The 21,252-nt window shown below is 39.2% G+C and overlaps 2 protein-coding genes across 7 annotated transcripts in view; both read right to left on the bottom strand.

Annotated features, from left to right (window-relative positions):
* aopep (aminopeptidase O (putative)) overlaps positions 1 to 15,540 on the bottom strand; it is an 81,616-nt gene extending 66,076 nt beyond the window's left edge. The window contains exons 1-5 of one of the 4 annotated variants that reach the window (XM_053503571.1): positions 15,453 to 15,540; positions 11,607 to 12,342; positions 10,156 to 10,322; positions 9,919 to 10,063; positions 9,513 to 9,836 (exon numbers count right to left, since the gene is read on the bottom strand). In XM_053503571.1, coding sequence (XP_053359546.1) covers positions 9,513 to 9,836; positions 9,919 to 10,063; positions 10,156 to 10,322; positions 11,607 to 12,331 — 1,361 coding nt within the window. In that variant the 5' untranslated portion in view covers positions 12,332 to 12,342; positions 15,453 to 15,540. Of the gene's footprint in view, positions 1 to 9,512; positions 9,837 to 9,918; positions 10,064 to 10,155; positions 10,323 to 11,606; positions 12,343 to 15,431 lie in introns of all 4 variants that reach the window. The other 3 variants (XM_053503573.1, XM_053503574.1, XM_053503572.1) reach the window with 3 other exon arrangements.
* A 930-nt stretch (positions 15,541 to 16,470) lies between these two features.
* dock8 (dedicator of cytokinesis 8) overlaps positions 16,471 to 21,252 on the bottom strand; it is a 67,084-nt gene continuing 62,302 nt past the window's right edge. For all 3 annotated transcript variants that reach the window (XM_053503373.1, XM_053503374.1, XM_053503375.1), the window contains 3 exons: positions 21,132 to 21,238; positions 19,045 to 19,215; positions 16,471 to 18,166 (listed from right to left, as the gene is read on the bottom strand). In XM_053503373.1, coding sequence (XP_053359348.1) covers positions 18,115 to 18,166; positions 19,045 to 19,215; positions 21,132 to 21,238 — 330 coding nt within the window. In that variant the 3' untranslated portion in view covers positions 16,471 to 18,114. The remainder of the gene's footprint in view (positions 18,167 to 19,044; positions 19,216 to 21,131; positions 21,239 to 21,252) is intronic.

The raw sequence follows: 21,252 nt of genomic DNA, 5'->3' as shown, positions 1-21,252 counted from the left end.
ACAGGGCAGGAAGAGCAGGGGATATGGAGGTAAGTGGGAAAAGAAGTAAATACTAATGATCAGGACCAAATATTAAGATAATAGGGGAAAATAAGAGGGAAAAAAAAAACAGACCAATGTATTACAACAGACTGTTGCACATTGTGGTTAGGGGCTGATTTGGTCCTCCTAATGCTGACTCCCTTGCTACAGCCATGCTAACTTTCCCTTAAACAGGTATACAGGGTGTGTGGTTAGAATAGGCACACTTCACATTCTTAGTGTATTTTGCAAAAGCAGGTGCTCACAAAAAAGTGTTTACACTGTGAGATCGCTCACCTTAATGAGCTATCTCACATATTACAAGTTTACATATGGTGCAAGAGTGAGACCATCACTCAGGAATGCTGGAGGACTGTACTTTGTTGGCTTTATCCAACAACGAGATAAAAATCTCACTGAACTCTTGCTTTGATAAAAGTGAGGAAATGACGACTTCTGTCGGCTTTCAAAAATAAAGAAGGTTTAGTGATTGAGTTAGACCGCCTAAACTCTACAGTTTACAGTTCTGGTAATTCATACATAACCTGGAATTTCCTTCGGGATCAATAAAGTATCCATCTATCCATCTATTTATCCATCTATCTATCTACAGTATCTAACATTTAAATAAAAGTAATCTGGCTTCATATCAGTAGTTATACTCTGATCCAATGTCATGCAGTTAGGGTTAAGGATGCACATGTACAGATGTGATGGCACTGTATAGTCTATAGCCAATATAGTCTGCTACTGTTTCCACTGCCTTAAATCAGCCCCTCGGCCAAAATAACCCCCACTTAATTCAGTCTCCAGTAGTACATAAAGAAAAAATTTAGCTTTTGCAAAATACACTAAGAATGTGATAGTCAAATTCGTAGCTCCAGACAGACATCCAGTCCTGTGATATTGATGGTCATCATCTTGGCCTGCACACAGTTTGAGAACTGCAAAGCCAGGATTTCCTGTGAAAGACTAATGATCTGCTTGTGAAATGCTGCCAATACAAAGTCTACAATGCAATTAACCCCATGACTGTCTGGCTACCCATTGAGTTCTATGTTTGCAAACAATCCGCACACTTTTCCTGGTGACGGATCGTACGTCTCGGTTTTTTTCCGGCTTTGATCCTGAAACTGCAAGAAAAATGGTTGGTCAAAATCCCTCGCAATAATATCCGTTATCTATCTGAAGCATGAATTTAACAATTTCTGTGCTTGAACTCCAGTTATGTGTCTCAGTGGAGGTCTATGGAGGAAGGGCAGATCTCCTGGCCTGGTGAAATTAGATTAAGTGGAACGGCAGGCTCTCTCTTAGTGTCATGGAATGAAGAGTGTAAACAGAATGTGAATATGAGCTCAGGCTTTCAATTCCCTCATCCATTTAGCAGTAGGGGTGAGGGATCTTCCTTCAGGGACAATGTTGAATGGTTTCTTACCCATGCATGGCTCCAATATGTAACAGTTTAGAGCTTGAATGATCCTTTAGCATTTTTCGCTGCCTTAATTTAGCCCCTCAGTCAACGTAAACCCTCTGTACCTTTCAGCTTGATTGAGACTCCAGTTCTGCTGCATAGTGCATTGACCATTTTTTTTTTCCTGTTATAGTTTCAAAAGAGGACCTCAGACTTATTTCAAAGCTATAAGACACAGCTAAAAGTCTGTAGATATTGTGTCAGAGTCGGCAGACTTATCGGTGTATAAGTGGCTATATATTGCCTCAGGCCAGACTCTTCAGGAGAAAGCAATCTACAGTATGTGGGAGATAAAAAAAGAGCAAGCAAGGCCCCTGATAACTAAACAGGAATGCACTTATAATAATAAAGTGCATTCTACATCGAGCTATGCTATCTTCATTCAAAGGACTCAGTAGGCTCAAAAATGAAAAAAGGCATGGAAAAGAGAAAGTAGAGGGATCGAAAGTAAAACAAGAAGCTGAATATCTCGCCTTTACGAGCATTTAACAGTCCTTTGAAACGAACCTCCTTTATTCCAGGTGCAGGCGTGCTCAGCATTCTTTCATTTGCTGGGGTTTGTGTATACACATGGTGGCTGGAATGTAAGTGTGTGTGGGGGGGGGAGGGGTTCAAAAAATTCCTTCTGTAAAGACTTTCAGAGAAAAACGCCTCATCCCTGACAATTTGATTAACAGCTGTCTTTTGTGCCAAAGTCCCTTTCCTTTAAAAGACTCAGTTTCTGTCGCACACTTCTTAGGTTACTCAGCAATCATAGAGGAGTGGAGGAGAGAAAGAAAGGAACCTCAGAGAAAGTGAGAGAGGGAGAAAGAGTGAAAGAAAGAATGAGAACACTATTTAAATGGTGTTATCTCAGCCTCCCTTTAGGCCTGGCTGGTCCAGCACATTCCAAAAGCTTCACGTCCATCGCCCACATTATACTCCGCACCCCTGGGACTCAGCTTGCCTTCCCCCATATGGTCATTTAAAGAGTGCTTGATCAGCTCAAGTGAGCAAACACACAGACCCAAAGCCTAGGGCTGAACACGTCCTAGAAATAATGCCAGGTTTCTTCAAAGATACATAAACAGGTCACGAACAAGGTATCGCATAGAACTGGAAGCTTTAAATGTTCAGATGGATAAACGGAGGCCTGCAGAGATACTGTCGCAGGAAAAATGATGTCATGTTATAAATGAAAGGAAAAACCAACATGAAGTGTCTTGGTGGCTGACAGAGCAACCACAGGGTGCCTCATATAGACGCCTACACATCTCTGGAACTACACTGGAGGAATGAGCACCTCTGATGACATAATGCATGCTCTTAACCCACTCATTCAAAATCTCATAAAAGTATTAAGTTGGGGTTAAATTTGGTGAGTGTGAAACCTATTACATGTACATTATTTCCACACTCATCATTCACCATTTAGTGAGTCTTTGTTCCCAGCAGATTGGGGGGAAAATGACCTCATGCCCATCAAGATCAAAAAATGTCCTTCAATAAAATGTGGTCAATTAGAAAAAAAAAATTAAGATATTTGTTGTTAAGGGAAAAGTTGACTAGAACCATGCCAGTTGTCATGTGTCTGCATAAACTGTATATTTCCTTTAATATTTATGAGGAAAAAGGTGTGCTGGGGAAAAAAAAACTGGCCAAGCACTTTGCTGTCTAGTGGTCTAAATTTAAGTGAAATGTAATCAGCATATCAATCAGACGTAAGTTGTTTTTTGACACATTCACCATTTTGACAAGGGCCTGATGCAAATTTGCCCACCATTAGCAGCTCCGTGATAATTTTGCCTACACAAAGGGGTTCCAGTTTTAAGCATTTCTACAACTTCATATTAGACCCTCAAATGTGTCCAAAAACAGTAGACTGGAGCACATAATTTTGCATTTGCATCGCATTGTTTTTTTTTTTTTTTAATTTGAGTGTCATGACCATTCAAACAGTAGGTATTGATAACATTTAATAGAAATTTACTTTAAAATTAAAGTAAAAAACTAGGGCCTGGCGCCTATCCCAGGGCACTCGGGGAACAACCTGTACGAGTGCCAATCCATGGCAGTTCACACAAGCGCGCGCGCACACACACACACACACACACCCACACACACACACACACCACAGGGAATTTGGAAACTACTCTCCATGTCTTTGGACTGTGGGAGGAAACTGAAGTACCCTAAGGAAACTCACCAATCACAGGGAGAAAATGCAAACTCCACCCGCACAGACCCGATGCAGGAATTGAACCCTTGATGCTGAAGGTATGAGGCCTTAGTCAGTGGTCTCAAAAGTATTCACATTTATTACTTGAGTAGAAGTATAGATACTAGGGTTTAAAAAGACTTCTTTAGAAGTTGAAGTATCAACTCAAGCTTTTTACTCAAGTAAAAGTGTAAAAGTACTGGTTTCAAAACTACTTAAAGTATAAAAGTAAAAGTAACGTGAGGGGGAAAAAGCATTAAGGATAAAAGCTTAGGCCGTGCCACGGGCCTATATACTGCACTAACACCTCATATAAAAAATAAGTGGTGTTTTTTTTGTTGCATTTTTTAATGGCGATAGTGATTTGGGATTCTGTATATGGCAATTGAAAAAGAATGCATTTTAGTACAATACCAAATAAAAACCATATACTGTATGTGTACTACTGAGCATTAACATGTTTTATGGAGAAGAAGATATGATAACTAGTTGCCTATAAGTATTTTGATGGTGCAAAATGTCAAACTTCACAGGCATGTCATCAGTAACCCTTATTGGAATGTAAATGTACATCCAAGCTTAGCAACATACAAGAAAATTAGTGTACCAGGGCAGGCTTAGTAACAATTACCCTTGTATGGTTGTCTACAATAAACATTAGTGCTGTCAGAATGAATGATTGATCCAAGTAATTAATCAAAAATATATATTTATGTGCGTGTATATATATATATATATATATCATTCCTGTTACTTTCCTGGTGCTGTTACATTCCGTGCTGGTGCTTGGTTGTGACATTTTGCTCGAATCTTGAGTCTCTATCATGGACATCTTCGTCCACTTTTCACAACCTTATCAACCAAAAATGCTATTTTATTCAAACGTCCTTGCTGGAGTGTGTGACGTGACGTCATGTGCAGGTGCGATGGATCGCGTACCAACAATAAGGTGTCGGAATGGTATGTTTATACTTCTCATCCAACCACAATTAAATTCGTTCATTCCGGATGGCGCGATTTATCCACATGTTTTTTTGTTTGTTTGTTTTTTGAATGACAAGATAAAATAAAATAGGAGTAACAAGGCTATTTTTAAAATGTAAGGAGTAGAAAGTACAGATAATTGCGTGAAAATGGAAGGAGTAGAAGTAAAAAGTCGGCTGAAAAATAATTACCCCAGTAAAGTATAGATACCCAAAATTTCTACTTAAGTAAGGTAACGAAGTATTTGTACTTCGTTACTTGACACCTCTGGCCACAGTGCTAACCACCAATCTAGTATATCAAACTACTGATATCTAACAATTTAGCAGCACAATGGGCAAGTTATTTATGTCATCAAAATTGTAACAGAATCAATACAGAACTGTTCAGCTGCATAAACGGTTTGTCATAAATGGCTTGAACCATAATATGAAGTAATACTGAACTTTTTGATTTACTTACTAAACAGGAAATACTTATGCTCAATAAAACATATTTCACTGCAATGGACTGGCATCCCATCCAGAATGTATTTCTGCCATAGTGTAGGGGGGTTGTCTGGATCCACCGTGACTCCCAAAACTGAATGAGAGTGATTCTAGTGCAAGATATGTGTCAGTTCGCCATTTAAAAAATAGATGCATTTCAATAACAGTATGTTTCCCAGTTATAGCCTAGCCTGCAGCTACAATAATCGCTGGGGTTCACGAAGGGCATGCTAGTTAGCTGAGAACTATTAAACATGGACATGCTGGTGCAAAACCCTGCTGTAGGCCCACAAAACAGTTTGGCATTCCATTTTAATGAATAAAGATTCATTCATTCATTTATTCGCCGGGTGCTTTATCCTAGTCAGAAACTCTGGAGTGAATCTGGAGCCGGTCCCACACTCAATATATATGGAATGACAGTCCATCACAGCGCACCATACACACCCTATTTCTGAACTTAGAGAAACCAGATCACAGGATCGAATTAGGCACCATAGGGGTGTGAGGAGCTATGCTACCTATTGCACAACCCCAGATGGATGAAGGCATTTATGACCTGTGTAAAAAGGTTGTCAAACCTTTATTTATCACCAACAGAGCTTTTTTAAAAAGTGTATTAAACATACATATATTACAATTACAATTTTTCATTTCAAGACGCTCACTTACGCGAAGGTTAAGGTAACAATCAAGGGATCACCTTGTTTTGTGGAGCAGGTTAGACTAAATTATATCTAGCACTTCAACCCCAACATACATTCTGCCTCTAGGTTAATCTTCGTCCTTTCAGTCTTTCCAAAGACAGATATGGCCACACCCTACCTATAGAAAACTATCAAATAAAAATGAAAAGACCTCCTGGTAATTTTTATGAGGCCGTAGAGCAGGTGGGGGACATAAAACATTTGGTGGGTGGCAGTTTTATGAGAGTCTGATCCTAAAGGATAGTTTTATGACTTGTTAATTCTCAGAATACTTTACCTCCTCTGACACATACAACAAAAGGCTCAAAATGGCCTGAAAACACCAACGCTGAATACTTTTAAGTTCAGAAACAACTACCAGGCCAAATAAGGTCAGCTACTATTACAGCAACCAAGTAATTGCTCGGTAATAGCCCATGATGTGCTACTTATGTGGGTTAATGTTTGATAGGCGTGTTTGGTAAGGCCTGTGAATGAGGAGGCCGGACATACAATTAGAGCAGATGTCTTTACAGTTGCCAAATACACTGCCTGGCTGGAAAAAAGGCCATGGTTTAACACTTCATTCGTCCGCCTTTAAAAGTGTTTACAGCATAAATCCGTTATGGCACAGCAGTTAAATCGCTCCACCAAGTCCTCTACAGCACATTCCAAAGAATTTCATTGGGGTTAAGGTCAGAACTCTGTGGTGGCCAGTTAATGTGTGAAAATAATTTCTCATGCTCCCAGAACTACACTTTAATAATTGGGTTGTTTTTTTTAGGAAGGAAAAAAAAATGCATTGATGGTCATTCAATACTTTACATTTCAATACATTAAATACAACGCTGGTCATTCAGTACATTCAGTTTGTCAGCGGACTTTATTTTATGGTCACGTAATGTTTCCGAGCCTACACCAGACCAATTGAAGCAACCCCCTGATCCAGTTAAGTTAAGGATTTATTTTTCAAATTAATTGAAAAATTCCTTTTTTCCGAATTGAAATTCCTTCTTCGCATATTCCAGAGTAACTGGGGTCAGAGCGCAGGATCAGCCATGATACAACGCCCCTGAAGCAGACAGGGTTAAGGGCCTTACTCAGGGGCTCAACAGTGGCAACCTGGTGGAGTCGGGGATCAAACACTAACTCAGTGCCTTAGCCCTTTGCGTCTGCCAAACTTCTTACCCTTCTTGCCCATCGCTCTGTAACACTGCGGTAAATCTGGACTCATTAGACCACATTACCTTTTTACCATTGCTCCATAATACAATCCTTATACAATCTAAATCCTTTTTTTTCTTTTTAATCTCACTAACAAGTGGTTATCTTATGAACACATGGCTGTTTAGTCCCAATACTGCGAGTTCTAATTGTATCCTTGTGTAAGAAGCTGCCCTCACTTTCACAATTAACCATAGTTGTGATTTCTACTGGCAATCTTAACCATGCAACTTTAAATGTTTAAGTGCTCTCTGATTGCAGAACAAATGTGATCAGGAAAGAAGAAAAATCATGGATGACTATAGAGTTGATGGTTCAGCACTATCCTTCCAGGTTTCAATAATGCATTGGGTAATTCTTAGCCCAATTCCAATTGGTTGAAATGAGAACCTGCACCCACAGCGGTCCTTTCTGGAGGAGATTTGACTCCTGTGGTCTAGGGGGGAAAAAGCTGCTCAAGTAGCATGCTATCTTTCCTAAAAATCCTTATACAGTCAACATTTAGATCCCTCTCTATATATTTATAAAATAGGCAAACCATTTGTTTCTGCAGAACTGAGAAATCCGAGAGTGAGCAATGCCCATATTTGCACATCTAACACACAAAATATTCCAACTATGTCCTGCTACAGTATTAAAAAAATGTAAGGGACACAATTTGAGTAAATTCAAAAGACCAGGAAAAAGGACAGGCCCTTCCTGTGTGTCTTAATCAGCGCCTGGGTCATGACGTGCTGAAGATCAGGAGATAAACATTCCTCCAAATGTCTTACATCACAGAGGCCGCCGTCCAGAACTGCTTTCCAAGACTTTTTAACCAGATTGATTGGCACAAGCGTCCCAGGCGTCTTTCTTATGACTTCCCATGGATGATTATTCGACAGGAAGGTTTTCTGATTAACTTCTCAAAAAAAAAAAATGTGGCTTTTTTATCGTGATGCTGAGTGACCAGAGAGGTTACTGTATGTGGGTACTAGGGGGAGAAAACAAAGCATGTATGCGCGCACACACACACTCAGCTTGCTTTTTAATCTTTAGCTTCCTGCCCACCCCTTTTTCTTATCTCAGTACAGAACGATGCCCCCCATTTTCTGTGTCCCAAACCCTGACTATAAATGCACTAGCACGATATAAAAACAGCATCTGGCTTGGCCCCAAGGACTCAGACCCACATACTTCCCAGTTTTTAGATTAAATAGCTCCTTCCTCTGAAGTAGTTCCAGGAGCTAATGGCTTTTGTTGCTGGAAATAATCCACACATCCTCTCCCACATCCTGGGGGAATGGCATCTCAAAGCACCCCTTCTCCCACCCCCAGCCCAAATTTGTTGGCCACTTTACTTCCTCAGATTTGGTTTGACCTGGCTTTTCAAAATAAGTCCTAAAGGACTGTACCATTCCCAGAGGAGGTGACCCAGCTACTGCTGGGACACGTACAGGGTAAAGGAAGGAAGAACGACAATATGGTTCTCTCGCTAACAACATTGCTGCTGTCAAGCAGTGTCCGTTAGTAAATCCAGGTTATTATAAACTCTGAGATGACAACTATAAGATAAAATGACTTCGGATGTCGCCTCCAAGAACAGCGGTGTAGCATGTTTTATCTTGGGTTGAAGCAAACAAAATGAGTAAAGGTTGGAAAAGTGGCAGAATGACCACCCTGTAGATTTTAAACCTACTGCTCATTAGAATGCGACATTTTCTCCTTGGTAAACGACTGGAACCTGCCGAAGGCACTGCGTAATGACTTCATTTCCTGTGGAACATGTAATCCTGGCCAGAGAGATGGTGGGAAGCACAAGAACACACCTACGGCCACCCAAGTGTATGTTTAGTCGACGTGCAACTAAACAGCCTCCCTTCTTGCTTTTTGCTTATTTTTCAGGATATGAGTCATTCCAAATTATAAGGCATGTTGCTCTGTTAAATCCGAGTCTTTATTTAGCTTTTGTTTTGTTTATTAAAATATGCAATGCATGAAGAAGCATGTTCCATAATACACGATAGACAACTACTGCACATTTTGCAGTAAGTCACTGCTGTACAGCAACCTCTTTAGTGCAAAAGTTTTTTACTTTGATGATAAACTTCACAAAAAAACAACAACAAAAAAAAAAACACACACACACACAAAACAGTGTCTGGTACAAGATGTTACAGAGTTCTTCTCTGACTGCCAAAGGAATTGAGACACAATGCTAGGCATTAACGTTCCTTTCAGATTTAAGTCCCAGCTTACAGTGGAAAAAAACAGAAGCACAATGGAGAGTAAACACGGAAAATATGCACACAAGACAACACAGGGTCCTGCTGACCAGGAATGAGGTTTGTGATGCTTATCTTTTCATTTCACAGGAACCAAGCAATTACTTTGTTTCACACATCATGTAGAAAGTATAATCAAGTTACAAAAATACACGACTAGACACCAAATAGTCCTACCTGGCCATGCCCAGACTGGAGAACCCTGGAGGAACAATGAGCACATCAAGGCGAGAGAACGGATGGATGCCTAATACAGAGTGAGCCGCAGCCAAACAGAGAGGCAAAAGATGCAGGAGCGTGGATTCAGCCTTGTGCAAATGACAGGATGGGGCAAAAACGCGGTGGGGTATGACAACCTGGGCAATAGACGCTTGGTGCATGAAACGGCACGGATAATCCACATGGCTGCAAAATTTCCTCTTATCTTCCTCTTTGTAATGTAAGCCTTGGTTTTCACTGCTTTGGTTCTCAAGCCAAATTCCTGGATAATCAAAGTTTCTGCTGTAACACACAAGGGTCAAGGGTTTCAGGATAGCACAAACAACTTCATATCACATGCTAAAGAGAGAGAGAAATAACTCACTGGTCTAATTTTGCACAAGTCTTCTCACTTTTTCCCTCTTCTTGGTTGTGAGGCAATGATTTGGCTTCCTGCCACTTACCAACTGCTATGGTAAAAGTCGAGGCGGGCATCGGCATAGTAACGTAATAACCCCATTGTAAAAAACCTAATAAATAGAGAAGAAATAGCATTATCCAGGAGATGTGGGCTTGAGTAGCCATTAAAGCTGAAAACACAAATTAGAGCTTTTTATTGAACCTGTCTCGTCAGGTACAGGAACAGCCTGATTCTCACCACTCATCAGAACCATATATTCACACGGGGCTTTCACTTGGGCCCGCCACGTTGACATTGCAACAGGTGGTTCTTGGCAGGGGAAGAGAGCCCGGTTATTAATTGGTGAGCCCATGGTGTAAACACAGCGCCTAAACACGTGAGAAAAGGAATACAACATTAAAGCTTAAATTTTTTTTTTTAAATAACAGGTTGATTTGCATTCATTCCTATCTTATTCAATATTTGAGCTGTTTCCATGGCAACAAGGTAAAAAGTAATGATCATATTGGTAGCACATTTTTCTGATTGCAGATATGTAGTATGCACAACATTTTTTACAACGGGCTAGATGTGTTTAAGTCTTTGGGGAGAAAAAACGTGACCCTAATGTGGTTTCTGCAGCTCACTGTCAAAATAATTTAAATAAGTGCTGGTAATAGACCAATTTACATAAAGCACAACCCGCACACTCGGTGTGCATCTCAAACCAAATAGGACAGGACAGAGTTATCCAGAAGTCATTTGTTGCAAGTCGTGTTGCAGTCACAAGCCTTTAGTCTTGCAGGGAATCAGTATATTTGTGCCCTGGCATAAAACAGTAACCAGTTACAAAAGACCATTAGGTAAGTAATAAGTATTAAAGAGGACCTTTAAGCAAAATTCATTTTTAAGTCGTTTGCAGACATTCAGTTGGATGTCCAGTGTGTGTACTAACAAAAAAAGATGTGAGGAGGAGAGAGAAGAAAAAAATCCTTCTCTGCCTTTTGTCCTTTTTCCATTTTTGTATTGCCCAGGGCTTAAATAATACAACTAGATTTCCCCCCTACTGTGACCTCATAAAACAAGATCCCCCTCCCTCAACTTGTTGCTAAGCTCTGCTGTTTTTTTTTGCAAGGGAGTGGTACAACAATATTTTTTGATACTGAAATGCAGCATTCAGAAGAAGAGTAAAATAAAGGGAGTGTGAGCTGTGAAAGAAATTAGTGGTCCAAGTGTGATGTCAGCTGAAGCATTAACAGATACAAATTGGGGGACCCATGAAACCTATGTTAACTTGTTAAAAAAATGTAAAATATAGGACCAGTAAAAAAAAAAAAAAAAAAAAAAAAGTATTATTTATAATAATTCACTCCTTCTGTTGTGGGGAAAACCTGATATGGTTTTCCCGGGGTCATTGAACCACGTCGGCGGGCACGGGGAAGGGAGGCGCGCATGCGCGCATGGAAGAAAGAGGTGAGGGAGAGGGATCCCGGGACGCCGGCAAAGAGAGCCCAGTGGCTCACCACGTAACACCTTTTTACCCACCAAGACTTCATGGACGCCCCCCTTTCCTCACCCCCTCACCAAGACATCATTTTGGTTCATTAAATTCACCCACATAACCCTTGATAATGGTTGACAATTTTTGTCATTATTAAAATGTATATCCTTACCCATCATCCTGGTCCTTGGTCCACCTCACAGAGCCTCCTGTGGGCTTTGTCTTGTACCAGATCCTAATAGTGCGAGGGAAAGCATCCGGAGATTGAACCCCCTTCTTCTTAATTTGAAGACTCCACTGGTCCATGTGAAACAGTAAAGGCTCGGTTTGACTCACAGCAGGCGCACAGCTGCACTGGAAATACAGATCCTGCTGCTCTTTCCATCTGTCTGAAGGAAGAGAGATGAGCCTCTGCACTAAATCAAATGATGAATCCTGAGTGATGTCCAGAACCACCCGCTCAACCTCTAGAAGATTCCTGAGTTCAGAAACAGTACATACATCCACTTCTTCTACCTTAGACACCAACAGGTCACAGCAGTCTAAAATTAAGGTGAAGTCCTCACTTCCATCATCCCCTGGTATGGCATTTGCGTGATTTTGGCTTCCTTGTGAGCCTATGTCTTCAAATGTATGGGTGACATTTGTAAAGTCATTGGCTTTTTCACCATCATGAACAAACTGAGAGTTTAAATCACCTTCATGGGATGGGGATACCAATTCTAACTCCCCTGTCCTGTCGCATCCTTTATGCGGTTCTAGGAAAAGGACGATACTTCCTCCAATTTCTTCTGTCTGAAAGTCCACACTGAGGTTCAGGACATAATGCTTGACTAGGATGTGATTTGTGTTAGCTTTTAAAGGCAGGTCGTCCTTTTTGGGCTCCAGATCATCCATTTGTTTCGATTCTATTTTTCAACATACATAAAATATTTTTAATCAGGGAAAGTACAGTATGATACATGCAATGATCATGTACTAATTCTTTCTCTTAAGATACAAGGTAACCACGACAGTGCTAACCACCGCCTAGTGTGATGGTCAACTATATATATATATATTTTTTTTTTTTCAACAGAAAAATTAATATGATACAATAAATATTAAAAAGAAATGAACGAATGGGACAGATGTAAGAAAATGGCCTGCTTTCAATACAGCTGCTGGTGTACGAGATGGGAGTTGGTAGAGCAGATCTGATCAACCCATTATCAGTGTAGGGGCTAACTGAGCTGTTCCTCACAATGACCATTTTATTGATCACCATTATTTGTCACCCATGTACCTCTTGGTTCTGCATTTTCTTCATCCACAGACCATTTTCCTCTATTTATAAAGACATTTGCATTCTGCATTAGAAATTACATTGTATATACATACCGATTAACCATCAAACTGACTGCACACCCAATATTGAGTAAGGCCCTTGGCTTCCCATGACCCTGTCAATGGTTCAACAGTTTTCTTTTTTTTGGAGCACTTTGCTAACCACTGCAGACTGGGAACTTCCCACAAGCGAACTTGCTGCCTAAAATACCCCATCCACCTCCAGGTGCTACTGTAATAATATTCAAGTCATCTGTCAGTGGTCATGATGTGATGGCTGACTGGTGTATCTATATCATAGCACTCTTGAGTTCTCGACTCTGATTGGTGAAAAGGTGTCCAATTTTCTCTTACAGCTTGGACCAGATAGGAGTGTTGGCTATAACTCAAATTACAGGTTTAGTCTTTTAAATCATTTACAGTGGGGCAAAAACGTATTTAGTCAGCCACCAGTTGTGCAAGTTCTCCACCTTAGAAAGATGAGAGAGGCCTTTAATTTTCATCATAGGTATACCTCAACTATGAGAAACAAAATAAGAAAAAAAATCCAGAAAATCACATTGTACTGTAGGATTTTTAATTAATTAATTGGTTAATTCCTCGGTAAAGTAGGTATTTAGTCACCTAAAACAAGCAAGATTTTTGGCTCTCACAGGCCTGTAATAACTTCTCTAAGAGGCTCCTCTGTCCTCCACTCATTACCTGTATTAATGGCATCTGATCGAACTCGTTATCAGTATAAAGGATACCGGTCCACAACCTCAATCAGTCACACTTTAAACTCCACTATGGCCAAGACCAAAGAGCTGTCTAAAGACACCAGAAACAAGTCTGTAGACCTGCACCAGGCTGGGAAGACTGAATCTGCAATAGGTAAGAAGCTTGGTGTAAAGAAATCAACTGTGGGAGCAATAATTAGAAAATGGAAGACATACAAGACCACTGATAATGTACCGCAATCTGGGACTCCACACAAGATCTCACCCTGTGGAGTCAAAAAGATCATAAGAACTGTAAGCAAAAATCCCAGAACCACACAGGGGGACCTAGTGAATGACCTGGAGAGAGCTGGGACCAAAGTAACAAAGGCTACCATCAGTTACACACTGCGCCAGGGACTCAAATCCTGCAGTGCCAGACGTGTCCCCTTAAGTCTCCTGCTTAAGCCAGTACATGCCTAGGCCCATCTGAAGTTTGCTAGAGAGCATTTGGATGATCGAAATACGATCGAGAAGAGGACTGGGAGAATGTCATATGGTCAGATAAAACCAAAATAGAACTTCGTGTTTGGAGGAGAAGAATGCTGAGTTGCATCTAAAAGAACACCATACAGTACCTACTGTAAAGCATGGGGGTGGAAACATCATGCTTTGGGGCTGTTTTTCTGCAAAGGGACCAGGACGACTGATCCGTGTAAAGGACAGAATGAATGGGGCCATGTATTGTCAGATTTTGAGTGAAAACCTCCTTCCATCAGCAAGGACATTGAAGATGAAACGTGGCTGGGTCTTTCAGCATGACAATGATCCCAAACACACTGCCCGGGCAATGAAGGAGAGGTTTCGTAAGAAGCATTTCAAGGTCCTGGAGTGGACTAGCCAGTCTCCAGATCTCAACCCCATAGAAAATCTTTGGAGGGAGTTAAAAGTCCGTGTTGCCCAGCGACAGCCCCGAAACATCAACAGAAATGGGCTAAATACCAGCAAGAGTGTGTGAAAACCTTGTGAAGACTTACAGAAAACGGTTGACCTCTGTCATTGCCAATAAAAGGTATTTAACAAAGTATTAAGATGAAATAGTTATTGAACAAATACTTATTTTTAACCATAATTTGCAAATATATTCTTTAAAAATCCTAGTGTGAATTTCTGGATTTTTTTTTTCTGATTTTGTCTTATAGTTGAGGTACACCTATGATGAAAATTACAGGCCTCTCCCGTCTTTTTAAGGGGGAAAACTTGCACAATTGGTGGCTGACTAAATACTCTTTTGCCCCACTATATATATATATATATATATATATATATATATATATATATATATGTGTGTGTGTGTATGTATGTATGTATGTGATATTCATATATTTGTGATTTATAGGGGCTGGTAGAGAAATTGTGGCCACTATAGGAAATCTTAAAATAAAAATAAATATTTAACAAAGAGGACCATAAAATCACATATATGGTGTAGATTTCAGTAAGTATGGGTTTATTTACTATGCATGACAGGAGTAACAGGTAACAGTATTTCCCAGCAGTCAGCTGGTTTTCCACCATGAGACAGCATCCAGGTCACATGACTTCTGTTTTTATGGTAAGCCGTGTTCAGATTTCATTGCGCTAGGTTAGAGTTCTCTGGTGGTGAAAGCTTGGATGTTTATAGCTGCTACAACTCAAATAAAGATTTCATTAAGATAATAAACAGTTAAATCACAAACAAACACTTGAAATTGAATTGGTGTCGGCACTACTTGATATAAAAAGTCCAACAACAACAAAACTTAGTGATTTCCCCCGTCATCCTGTGTACTCGTATCATTAGCCGCATTTAGCTATCTTTAAAAGTCTGCACTAATTTATACTTAGCTGTTAACTCACACACACATCTCGAGAAAAAAAACAAAGTTTAGACAGCAACAAAGTGAACTGGATGAGTTTAATGCCTAACGCACCACGTTGCTGCTTCCACCAACCTGTATCACCCAGTAAACTGCGCTCTGTCCCCCAAATGCAGTCCGGAGAATAACATCCCGCCTCCTGCGCTGGGATTTGAGGCTCATGCCGCATGCAATGTGTCTCATTGGCGGAATCGTTTTCTGTGCTAGGTTTTTAGCCAACCCAAGCGCAGGAGGCGGGATTTGTAGGAAAAGGCAACAAACACCGGACTACGAGCAGAAGGAAGCGGCGCACATGGTGTCGCATCTTAAAATACGTCATTCACCGCGCCGGGAAGTAAACCCTCGTCTGAAATAAATGTACTCAAACTTGACAACCATTGACATTTCATTGTAAAATAAGTCAGATAGACTGCATCAAGACAGAGTTATTTCATAAGCACATTTAAATTAGTCAAATATGCTCATTATTTATATTTGTACAGTAACAACATCCTCTCTTGTGCACAAAAAAAGGTGTTCAAATAAAGCTATAAAGGCATTCATATTCTAAATATACTTTGCAAATCAACAAAGTGACAGTACAAACGCAAATGAGCCAGCTGTTTTTTTAAATATATAGCTTTGCACATCATTTAACAACAACAATGAAAGATATGCTTTACAAATCCCCACTTTGAGAAACTGACCTAAACATTGTCGTATAAGTAAATATGTTGGTCCAAATATATATATATATATATATATATATATATATATATATACATATAAGGCATTTATTTTGCTATTGTGATTTAGCTGTACTTGTCCAAGGCAAGTGTCACTGCATATACAATATCTTCTCACTGATCAGCTTTATTCTTATTATTCTATGTAAATTATTCGCTACAGTCTTCTCAGTCTCTGGATCGCATCACTGAATCACCAGTTGGGGAACATCTTTCAGAAAAACGGTGTTCATCTAACCAGTTCCTTTGTTGTGTAGTCTAACATTGTGTAATGAAAGCACACTGGGGCTGTCTGCGGTTCAAATTCTTACTAAGCATTTAATTTCTTCTTTAATTTGCCACGGGAAAACACAACAATGCTTTAACAGTTAATTTTTTAAATTTTATTTCAAGCATTGAAATATTATGGTACAAAAATAAATTTACATCCACATTGTGCTGGAGAAAGACACTATAGTCCAAACAGATCTCACAGTGTTAGGAGGATTGCCATGTGTAACAGAAAGAATTATGATGTTCATAACAAAACATGTTCTTTTCAGAAATAAAAATTGAACTGCAATCTGCAGTGTTATGTATGACTTATGTAAAAATATTTTGGAAATGGCATGAAAAAAACAACAACAAAAAATCTTAGTTAATAAAATTACAGAAAATATACAAATAAGAAATCATTCGGTATTCCATCCAAATTAAACAATTGTGAACAAATGCTTCATCTTATTTTTTAAAAGCTAATGTGAACATGTGAATTGGCACGCTATAGAAAATGCTGCTCGTACCAGTGAGAATTAAAACTACAACTTACTATAAATAAAGTAAATCATATATACATCTATTTCATATTCCACTGCTAAAAATATATATTATATTGTAAAAAGAATGAACACATGTCTAATGTAACCAGGGGCAGTGTATAAATCTCATATAGACAAGCAGTTCTTTTATCACAATTCAGGCAAACAAAGACGGCTTGCACAATGGTATTTAAGAATTGCGGATAAAATCGAGCTTAAGTTTCTACTTCTGAGTAGCGTCATGCATACTAAAAATTCCAGTCGTTTCTTTTCACTGGCTCATGTCTCAACCATCATGAGAAATTCTTCCCATCTGCTACGTGAGGCATTGAGCGTGCAGCCGAACACGCATGGCTTGGCGGATGCTCAAGTCTTCCTACATGAGGGCTTTACACAAGTCACAGACCTTTCTTTCCTGGGGTTATATAAGCTGTCTCTGTTTAGCCTCCCTTCATTCTGTTGAAAGTGCGGACAGTCTGTTTGCACTGAAAGCATCTCTTTTATTATTCATGTTCTTTCTGCACTAGACAGCAGATACCTGTATATCATGTAGATTTTTTTTTGTCTATATGTTTATTTGCGCTGTTTGAGGTATTTAATACATAACTTGCCTTTATGTAGTCATGGGAAAAAGAAAGAAAATCCTCTTTTGATTCTATGTTTTTATATAAACTAACCTAAATAACAATCGGATAGCCCTCATCAACTTCTATTAGGTTATTGCTGCTAAACCTGGTTCTGTATGTTATAATTAAAACCGCAGAATTAAAGGAGGGTGTACTGTAGTTTCTTTTTCCCCCATTACTGTATCATGATTCAAATTCAATTTCTGTACCAAATAACTTCTCAAAGTGGTTTAGTCTTTTGTCTACAGTGCTGTAGGTGTTAAATAACAGTAATTATGTACAGTATGATTATTTGATTATTTGAAAGTGTGCCATGCTCTTATATTGGCTCTGAGTGTTTAGAAACTACCAAAGCCTATCAGCTAAAATGATACCTAAAAAAATGTATTAGGACAACAGCAAATCAAGAGTAAGGGACAACAAAAACAGCATCCTAAAATATGTCAACATTTGACAATGTGAACATAAACTGATATTTAATATTGTTCATGAAACCGTGCTCAAGGCATCGGGTTGCTCTTTCAATCTACACTGTGAAACTCTATCTGTCTGAGAACCTTCTCCTCTCGTCTGCGCTGTTCTCATGACATCATGAACCGTCCTCCTGGATTCGACGGAAGCTGTGTCTTTTGACCGAGTCCCTGTTTCAAACAAGACAGACAAGAGGGTTGAGAAAGATGGATTTCAAAAGGCAGTTAAGACTCACTTAACAGCCTACAAGCTGTAAGTTATATGACATAAACACAAGTGTTTTTAATCTTATCATTAAAACATCAGTTTTAATGATAATAAGATCAGTATTAGTATGACCTGAAATTTAATGTACCAATTAATTTAATTCGCTACAGCTGTTTAAGGGACAGCGCAGTGGAGTAGACCAGGACCAGGCCTCCAGCAGAGCCCAAACAAAAAGCTGCACATGCTAGATGTCTTTACTTTATTCAGACAGGAGTGAGCATTTAGTAAAGGAAAACAACATTTGTTCTGTCGATAACAACATTTCTCAAATTTTAGATTTTTATTCTTACAGAAAATTTTACAAATCTTTTTCTATCTTTGTCTATCATTTCAAACAGGTATTGTTTGTGAATTTTCAGGTCAGATAAAGTAAACATGAAACACAATCAAAAAGATGTCTGCAGTACTCTGGTGTCACTTGCTCAATCCGTGCCTGCTTGAATGCTTCCCAAAGAGAATGTACAGAAATGTGCCACAGAATGAGAGAATTCCCTTGTTTTGAGCTTTTTTTGTGCGGAGGTGGAGCCAGGCTTAAACCAAACTACATAGCTGATTCTGATTAGCACAACTCTTCAGCCAGATAGACCCGAAGCAGTTAATGACATCACCGGTTTTGTTAACAGGGAGAACTATAATATACTATATGTCACATCTTAATACTTTTGGCCACGACTGCGTATTTTTGGATTATATTATTATTATATTATATTATATATTATTATATTATGTGCTTGTTTTCGACTACTGCCTCAACCTCTTTTTTTGCTGGACTGCACTTCACCTGTTGTCCAGACGGGGTTTGATGATGGGCTTGTAGAGTTCAGGAATCTTTCTCTCCAGCATGGGCCTGAGGTTCTCCCTCAGCTTATTGTAGTTCTTCTTTAACTCTTGCTGATACTCCCGCTGGTCTGGTGTGATCAGGTGCTTGTTCTTCTCCACTGCTTCTCCACACCTGCACCATACATGTATTTAGAATGAGCTACACATCATAAAGGACATGGTTTAGTGATGGACTAATCACTAACAGATTTCCTGCCTGGGTTAATCTTTTTATTATTCTTTTTCTCAGCGGACAAGTACTTTAACAAGTAGAAAAAGAAATCAGATTCCTTACTGATTTTCACTAGAGAAATATTTTGATTTGTTATGTATATTATACGGTACATAATATGCCACATGATGGTGTGGATACAGTAAATGCTGTAATATACTGTAGCTTCCGAATCCTGCCCCCCTGCTGCACTACATACAGGCGTCTGAGGCCGGATCTGGGTGACGGTAACAGTTTATACTACGTGGATCTTTTCAGAATCAGGAACATGCAGTGGAAAACAGTGTGTGAACAGAACACCACATTTAATAGTTGAAATGTTGTCCAATATTTTGCTGAATTTTTCCCCAGGGACACAAATACGATGTGCTACATAATTATCTACTAAATTTTTAGTGTTTCCTCCTATACGGTATTAACGGATTATCTAACTAGCTCTAATATGTCATTATATTTCACTAGCTACCACATTTTTAGTCTACGCCACGTAGATTTCTAGGCAACAAACACACTGCTATTTCTTCTTGCCCATTAAGCTAGCTGATAAATGAGTTTTATTCACTCCTGCGGTTATCTCTGTAATAAGGGTTAAGGAGAATCAAAGGCTGGAAAGCCTGAGCTGGGAAGATAGTGATTGATCAAAATGACTTGTGAATTACAGGTTCTAAAACATTCCGGTTGGTATTTGCGGTCCTCGAGACCTTTTCAAAACCATGTGATAAAAAAAATAAGAAAAAAGAAAAGAAAAAAAAAAACGGTTAAGGAGAAAAGCCAAAAATGTTTAAAACAGTGGAAACTATAACATAAAAAAATATATACATATCACATTTGGAAAATATGCCGAAATACTTCGTCCTTTTTTTATACATCTGCATTTAAAGCATTGAGAATATAAAAGAAAAAAGAAAAGAAAAGCAATTCACAATTCAAGTTTAATAGCAAACAGACCACCTGAGCACAAAATAATCTTGTCCAGCCTCACAGTAGGATCTGTTGTCTGCAGTAATCGAATGTGGGGAAAAAAAAGTGCCCGCTTTGATGTGGTTAAAACCTGGGACGAAATGTTACATCTTAAACTACTGTGGTTGATTGCTTATCAAGTCTCCCTTTAAATCCCCATGAATACAGCCAGTGTAGTGCGAACTCTACAGAAAGGAGCTGTTCCCTAATCTCCACTATCACTATCACTCAGCGATGTGTTACACACACGCGCACATATCCACATACACACACGCGAACCTGCTCCAGCCAGTCTTGAAGCAAGTCACTGTATAATGTGGCTCATAAGATGTCATGCCAGCTTATATGGATTACAGAAGAAAAGAAACATTTTGAAATTACAGTAAATATTTGTCAAATTTTTGGCAGCAATTAGAGCATGGATTTTTGACATCTGTCCAAAATAAAAGCCACTTTCATTAGGCAGAGGAAACCACTGCCTTAGAAGTTTCATATGGCCAAAAAGGATCCTGCATTCTGAGGACAATTTATTTATAGTTTCTATTTAGGCATGTTAAAGATAAAACGAGTCAGATACAGCTGAGTGACATTAAAAGTTGGCCTGACCCTTACTTTGCAAATGGAAAGAAAAAGAAAAAGTGTCTGGTAGTGTCTGGTAGCACTTTCAGCCATTTACAGAAATGTCCACGAGGAAAAAAAAACAAAAAAACAATGACACTCTGTTATTTAGATACTTAATGCTCAGTGGCAACAATTCGACATCGCTTTTCCAAGGGAAAGGGCCAAGTCGCTGAAAAAGTCATTCCCTTAAAAATAAAAGCTGCTCTTTCTTAAGAGATCTTAAATGCCACACTCACCGTAGGATGAACTCTTTGAAACACAGGCGCAGTTTGTTGTGATGACGGTAGAGTTTGGGGTCTGCTGGGATTTCATTCAAAAAGACCTGGGCTACCTCTAATGGTCCCTGAAGAGACAGAG

This window comes from Clarias gariepinus, chromosome 9 (assembly GCF_024256425.1).
Source record: "Clarias gariepinus isolate MV-2021 ecotype Netherlands chromosome 9, CGAR_prim_01v2, whole genome shotgun sequence".
Lineage (NCBI taxonomy): Eukaryota > Metazoa > Chordata > Actinopteri > Siluriformes > Clariidae > Clarias > Clarias gariepinus.
Note: the sequence above shows the minus strand (reverse complement) of the source record. Positions and strands in the feature narration are given on the sequence as shown.